Source organism: Poromitra crassiceps, assembly GCF_964638095.1.
Source record: "Poromitra crassiceps genome assembly, chromosome: 3".
NCBI lineage: Eukaryota > Metazoa > Chordata > Actinopteri > Beryciformes > Melamphaidae > Poromitra > Poromitra crassiceps.
The window spans coordinates 18,318,597-18,326,173 of record NC_139625.1 but is presented as its reverse complement, the minus strand read 5'-3'; the positions used below and the strand labels follow the sequence as shown (position 1 = coordinate 18,326,173).

Genomic DNA, 7,577 nt, shown 5'->3' with positions numbered 1-7,577 from the left:
AGAATACAAATGCACAAGTTAGGCCTATTTCACTTTCACAATCAGTCTCCCTCACTGTAGCCACCATGGCAACCTTTACACCTTTACAATCAGTCTCCCTCACTAGCCACCATGGCAACCTTTACACCAGGGATAGGCAACTAACTCTATGAGGCCATTTACACCTGGCGTTAACATGTGCTTTCTGTGATCAGATTGCAATCAGATTGTGTTTTCACTTGAAAGTACAGGTGTAAACACCCCCAAAACGCATTGAAGATGGATTGCAATCTGATCGGCCAAACCACCTCCGGAGGTGCGGCCAGGGATGCATTGTATACACATTGAACACAAGTGTAAATGCAATGTGTCCTCTCAATCTGGATACAGCAACTTTATGCGGATTGAGAGGACACCCATTTCTGCCATCAGATTGCAATCAGATTGCAATCTGATGGCAGAAAACGCATGTTAATGCCAGGTGTAAATGGCCTCAATGTGCCACAACACACCTAGAGGCAGGGAGGGAGGGAGTGTTGCCAACTATGCAGCTAACTAAAGACAACAGTAATAGATTTGACAGATGAGTGGCACATGGTGGTCACACAGGTTCTGATTAGTTCTCTGGTTTCTGGGCTTTGGCAAAATTCAAGATGAAATAGAGCACTCGGAATAACAAATACGAGTACACTGAGTGGCAGGCAAATTCCAATTTGCATTTTTTATTCAAATCAACTCAGGGAGAGAAATAGAAAAATGCTACCAAAACACACATAAGAGGCTGTGCAAATGCTTGCGTGTGTTGATTCAAGTTTTACAAAAATGTTGCTTTTCCATTCATACTACTTACTGGAGCATAACAGTTCACCAGTAACCCCACCCTTACACATGCACGCGCACGCATGCACGCGCACGCATGCACGCGCACGCACACACGCACGCACACACACACACACACGCGCGCGCGCGCGCGCACACACACGCACACGCGCACACACCCCTTAGAAGGCTTTGATAATGTTTTGGGCTTCCCATCTTTGGCCAGTGCATTCCTGCACAACAAGTTTGTTCTGTATCATCTCCAAACATCTTTTTGTCTGTCTGTTCTTCATTTCTTTGCCCTAGAAAAAGAGAATAGGAGCAGAGCACAGTCACACACATCATCATGTCATCACATTCTGACAAGGACATAATGATGTCCAGTCATACTAGTCAATGTAAACTCATGCAACATGCATTTTCCAAAGCGGAAATGCAACCGCTTCTTTATAAAAGGTGCATTTATTGACTATTGTTGTTGTTGACTATTGTTACTGTTTTGATGTCAACAAGTGGGAGTAGTGGAACCTGCTGTACCTGACTGAAGTCCCAGTAGATGCCCATGCCTTTCTGCAGAGCCTCTTTGCAGTTGTGAAGGCCAGGCACACTGGCTTTGCCGTCATCACTCAAACATCGGTTATCGTTGTACTTGTGGGACTTGATGCCACCGATGTAAAGCTCACCACTTGTACGGTAATATGTGTACTGAAGAAAGAAAGAAACAGTCAAAGATTGGGCGATGGGGAAAGAAATACCAGCACAAGGTTTCTCCTTATAGTACTCGTACATTTCCAGGAAGCCACCTTTCTTCTAATAAGCTGAACTGTAGCGTGACTTACTTGAGGTCCGTAGTAGTAGCAGCCGTAGGCAATGGGTGTGTGACCTGGCACAGGACCTTGGTCTATGCACATACTAGCATTCATGTTCTTCATCTATAAATTGGAGAGACAATTATTTTAATAAATCGAGCGAAACTTTAACAGTAAGCACTATTAAGACGGGTAGCGGTGAAAAGTATACGTACTATGCGGGCACGTGCACCCACCATCTCCACCACACAAACTCTACAGTAGATCAACTCCAAACTTACTCCTCCATAGGCCACTATATCATCCCAGGTATCCAACTTGGGATAGACATTTTCCAGGTACCACTTGAAAGGTTTACATTTCAACTTCTCTCTCAGTTTTTTCCTCTCCGTCACATCACCGATATCAATCCCATGATCCTGCAGAGTTGGAGAATGAGGCGTGATTACTTTGTGTTTGTGTTTACTATGACTGTAGAACTTCAAAATCATGTCACATTAAAGTGCCAAGAGATGTGTTCATAACAAGATACTCCTGTTGTCAGAACAACCCAATCGCCAAAGTAAAAAAGTTGGCATTAACCCATTGATACCTGATGCAGCATTTGCGTGTATATCCTTCATTTGTGTGTGTATCCCTTTAAGACCGTGAACCGCGTGACGCGGTTCGCGGTCTTAAAGGGATACACACACAAATGCTGCATCAGGTATCAATGGGTCAATGTGTCATTTGACATCTCTGCAAACCTACAATCTCAACATAAATTTGAAACAAAATGGCAGGTTATTTGAAAACCTTGCTGCCTTCTCAACGGTAAATGCAAATAAAACAACTTTAGCAACTTTGGTTAAGTTTAGGCAAGTAAAACAATTTAATTAAGGTTAAGGTTATGATTTGGGTGAGGCTTAACACATTCACTGCCAATCGTTTTTTCAATACTGTAGGTAGCTTCTGCCAAGGGTTTTTTTGAGGATTCTGGCTCATCTTTCAAGAGCCGAGGATTATTTTCTGCTAAGACTTTCGTAAAAAAAAAAAAAAAAAAACACAAAATATCTCAAAAGAACTAATAGAATGTGTGCTTTCTCTGTCTAAAATAGTTTGTTTGTAGAGTTAGTAGTTATGTAGGCATTAGCAGTTGAATACAGCATGGTTTCAGCGTCTGAGAATGAAAGCTGAGATAATTGCATTTTTGTGAAATTCGATAGAACAGGCAGAACAGTCACTTTAACCATTTATTTTGGGCATCAGTAAGACATCAGACATCTAAACAATAGTTGTGAACAGTAATTTCCTCCATAACAGCACCCCCACCCCCCTCTCCTTCAAACTCCTCCCTCCGTGGGTGTTCTCCTCCTCCCTCCGTGGCTCTGCAGCGGGTGTGTCACAGGCGAGTCTCTGCCTGTCTGTGCTGCCTGGCTGCTGGCGGCCGCTCGTCGGGCGAGTCTGGATGGGGCTCGTTCATTTCTGGGTTTTCGGTTGTGAGCTCAGCTGGCATGAAGCTGCGTGCGATTCTGGGCTTTCTGCTGGTGTTTCAAAGTGTGTTGCACCCAGAATCTATTTTTGGAATGCCCCACCGCCAGCTTCCAGCGCGAAAGCGAAAGCGTTTTCCTCAATCCATTTTCATGAGAATGGCTTCCTCACGCTGCTGTTTTTGCTCGGCTTCCTCTAGTCTGGAGAGCACTGTCGCCACTTAGTGGGTCGGTAAAATAGGTTATACACATTCAATAGCTCCCATATTTTTTATAGGAGATGTAAAAGGGTTTGATCCACATCCCACCGTCAAATTTTTTTTTTTTTTTTTGACGAGATAACTCGTCCACAGCAGTCAACCGTTGGATTTTTTTTGATGAGATAACTCGTCGACGGCAGTGAACGTGTTAAATAAGAAAAATGTTAAAATGTTACTCACAGCGGAAATACAGACTTTGGAAACGCTGTGACTGGGGACTGGGGATCGAACACACGGCCCTCTGGTGTGAAAGGCAAGTGTTTACGCCCTCCATCCACCCCGACCGCAACACCCTTACTGGCCACCGCGCTATTTCCATAGCAGACTCTATGACATGTATAACGTTGATACACACGTATCTATATCCACGTTCATAATATCTTCGCACAGGTGTGCCCCAGGGCTCAGTCCTGGGCCCCTTGCTATTCCTTCTCTATATCAGATCTCTGGGCCATGTGATCTCATCTCATGGCTTCTCTTACCATTGCTATGCTGACGACACTCAGCTCTACCTCTCTTTCCCCCCCTCAGACACACAAATCGAGGCACGTATCGCTGCATGCCTCAAAGACATTGGTACTTGGATGTCTGCCCACCATCTCAAGCTGAATCTTGGGAAAACAGAGCTACTCTTCCTCCCCGGGAAAGACTGTCCCCTCACTGACCTTTCCATCTCCATTGACAACACTACCGTGTTTCCCTCTCAAACAGCTAAGAACCTTGGAGTGATCCTCGACAATCAGCTGTCCAACTCAGCCTACATCGCAGCAACTGCCCGCTCCTGCAGGTTCTCCCTGTACAACATCCGCAAAATCCGTCCGTTTCTCACAAGGGAAGCGACACAACTCCTGGTCCAGGCACTTGTCATCTCTCGCCTGGACTACTGCAATGTTCTTCTGGCTGGGCTACCTGCTGTAGCCATCCGACCGCTTCAGCTCATTCAGAACACTGCAGCCCGTCTGGTATTCAACCAACCCAAATTCTCTCATGTCACTCCCCTCTTCCGGGACCTTCACTGGCTTCCCATCTCGGCACGCATTCAATTCAAAACCCTAGTTCTGGCCTACAGGGCAGTACACCAGACAGCCCCTCGGTACTTACAATCTATGGTCAGGCTCCAAATCGCTCACCGTTCCCTTCGCTCCTCCACCAGCGCAGGACGCCTCGCCCCTCCTTCACTACGAGGGCTCAAAAGTCGCTCATCCCGTTCGCGACTCTTCTCGTCCCTGGCACCTCAATGGTGGAATGAGCTTCCACCTTCGATCAGGATGGCCGAATCACTCCCGATCTTTCGGAAAAGACTAAAGACACACCTGTTCAGGCTCCATCTGGGCCCTTCTTGATCTAACTTCTTTCTCTCTTAATAAAAAAAAAACTTAACTTGTACCACTGTTCCTTCAGAAGTTGTAGTTATCATAGACTGTGTTACATAGTGGATTGCTCTATTGCTGACAAAAATGTGTTATTGTAAGTCGCTTTGGATAAAAGCTTCTGCCACGTAATGTAATGTAATGTAATGTAATGTAATGTAATGTAATGTAATGTATTCTACATATCTGTGGATTGCGGAAATGTACCGTGTTGATTTTATTCTGTCGACTAGGCTGGACAGAATCGTGCGAGCCGATGAATGAGGACCTGTTTTGCCTTTCAGAATGTTTGTCTTGTCACCAGCTCGTGTGAGGGAAAACCCATAGCTAAGAAGTAGAAAGAACCCGCACACAGAAATCATCTATAAATAAACCCGCACACGGAAGTCATATAACTCACAAAAGGCACAGTGGTTTCTTGGCAGAGTTACCTTGAAGGGCACATTCCAGGCCAAATTAACGTTGTGTTTGTAGTCATCCATCCAGATCTCGGCGACTCTCAGGGCATTCCTCTTCATAGCGTGGCTCAGATCTAGTATGTAAGGCTTGTGGCTCCTCTCGATGTGGGCAATCTTGGAGCATGGGACTACTTCAATACTCCCTCCGCATGTCCACACCTAAGAGCAGTGGTAAGACACCCTTCACTATATAAAGTTCAATCAAATGTACTCATCATCACTAAGGGGATAGAGGGGCGTGTTCAACTCACACGAATTCCTAGCTCAACATTTTCCCCGCCGTACACTTTCATTCCGTCATCAAGCACTCCAATTTCTCCCAGGAACTTCCTGTCTGCAACGAGGATCCCCATGACAGACGGAGTCCTTGAAGAAGTGAAAGATGAAAACGGTCGTTCATAACATAGGTAATAATACTTTACAATACGGGTCACTAGTTAATGCTAAAAGGTCCCATATCATGCTATTTGTAACTGTATAAAACATGTAGGTATGTGTGTAGGAGCCATTTATGTCATATTAGTTTGTTTACTTTAGATGATCTTGCAATATTATTTTTAGTGTTTGAGTACTAATGACCATGTTAGTTTTTCAATTATTGTCATCTGTTAGTAGTTACATTACATAGAATATTTTTACTCACTTTTCATGTATACACAGAGACTTTACAAAATGTTTGGTCATGGAAATCTGGTGTAAAGTCCTGGAAAAGTCATGGAAATCCATTGGTCAAAATGTGTATGAACCCTGCTTATTGTAAATTGTTACGATAACATCTTATACAGAATAGATGGTAATTGGCACAAAACCAAGACCAATGGCTTTTTATGTGATAGAGGTTCACTAATCGGACTCTTTCAGTTTGCCAAACCAAACGAGAGGGATCAATCTCACTTGAACTTACTTCCCAGGCATGGAGGGGTCGTTGAGATCGTACCACTCTTGCCAAAAGCCCTCGTACATGCACCACAGGGCCCAGTCGAAGGCGTGTGCTGCTGGCTGGTACTGAATCACCTTGAGGTCGTCGAAGTTCACTTTGTCAAACATGGGCGACACCACCGTCGTCCGGTTGGCTTTGATCTGGGTCAGCAGGGGCTCGGCCCTGGAGGGTCAGAGGGATGGGACACTGAGTATTACATTTGTGACAGGGACTGGTGTTTTGTGACAGGGACTGGTGTTTTGTGACAGGGACTGGTGTTTTGCCTAACAAGTAGGCCAAGGTCATTTTTCTTTTTCTTTTTTTTTTTTACAGATGATGAAGGTGCAAATTGTAAGCTTTCAAATAATGTGTCATACATTGAAACGTGAAAATAGATGAAGAAAATATGCTTATTTGAATGTTTGTACTCCTAAAAGCGACATTCAAAGAATATATCGCCCTGAAAGTTGGTGGTGAACAAGCGTGGTTTGCCCTGAACAAGCTTAGTTTGCTAACAAATTAGAACTATTTATTTAGTGATCCTAAAACGATTGTTTGTTATACTGAGTGCGTTCTTCAAAATTAACACAGAAGTCAATGCAGAAGTCAACAATGACACATAGATAATCAGCAAGAATACAAAAAAGTTTTTTTTTGTTTTTTTTTGCCACCCTCACCACATGTCATGGACTTCGATGTGTGCGTCCAGGATGGCCACCACGTCGGCGGTAGCGGCCCTCCAGCCAGACACCCTGGCGCTGGCCAGCCCTTGCTGCTCGGTGTACCTCACTCTGGTGATGCGAAGCCCCGGGTTCTGCTCCTCAAGAGACTTGACATACAAGTCAAGGTCCCCCCTCAGGTCCTCTGGTGTGACAGAAAACATGTTTTTGTTGGCCTAACATGGCATGACAAATAGTCAACAGCTTCTTATTCCAACAGCGTAATATAGCACGGCTTTGTCACGCACCTCGTGTGTTGGATGTTATGCGCACAGTAAACTTGTATGCAATTATGACACGCCCACTGTGCACCTGGTTGAGGTGAAGCACAGGGGGGAGGGGGGTTGGGTTTAGGCACTGGTAGCCACTTGGTTGGGGTTAGGGTTTGGATATGGTGGGGGGCTTAGGGTTAGGGTGTCCAGGAGAAGGGTTTGGGTCTCCAAGGCCCCTTGGATCCCCCTTGGAGGCTGGAGCTGGAGCTATGGCGACTGAGGGGACTGCGGGGCATTAGGACCAAGGGTCTCCACGGGGTCTCCAGGGGTCTTCCAACCTATCTGCAGCAACAACCCCACAGCGTAACTTGACCTTTGCCTCACCGCGACCAGGTGCATGCGTGCACATTCCATAATACGCACGAGGGTACCGTGTGCGTTATATAATACGCAAGGGTACCATGTGCGTTACAGCCCAGATCCCACACACAAGCTGCACGACAAGGTGGTGCAAATTTACATGGTCGGAGTGAGAATGGGTTGAAATAGTGTGTAGTTACATT

At 45.3% G+C, this 7,577-nt stretch overlaps 1 protein-coding gene across 2 annotated transcripts in view; it reads right to left on the bottom strand.

Moving 5' to 3' along the window:
• Positions 1-683: 683 nt before the first annotated feature.
• Positions 684-7,577, bottom strand: part of LOC310772853 (putative polypeptide N-acetylgalactosaminyltransferase 8) — a 10,027-nt gene continuing 3,133 nt past the window's right edge. Inside the window, exons 4-12 of one of the 2 annotated variants that reach the window (XM_083632779.1) lie at positions 6,761-6,947; positions 6,069-6,266; positions 5,808-5,867; positions 5,416-5,530; positions 5,138-5,323; positions 1,889-2,026; positions 1,638-1,730; positions 1,336-1,503; positions 684-1,100 (exon numbers count right to left, since the gene is read on the bottom strand). In XM_083632779.1, the coding sequence (XP_083488905.1) occupies positions 981-1,100; positions 1,336-1,503; positions 1,638-1,730; positions 1,889-2,026; positions 5,138-5,323; positions 5,416-5,530; positions 5,808-5,867; positions 6,069-6,266; positions 6,761-6,947 (1,265 nt within the window). In that variant the 3' untranslated portion in view covers positions 684-980. The remainder of the gene's footprint in view (positions 1,101-1,335; positions 1,504-1,637; positions 1,731-1,888; positions 2,027-5,137; positions 5,324-5,415; positions 5,531-5,807; positions 5,868-6,068; positions 6,267-6,760; positions 6,948-7,577) is intronic. The other variant, XM_083632780.1, reaches the window with a different exon arrangement.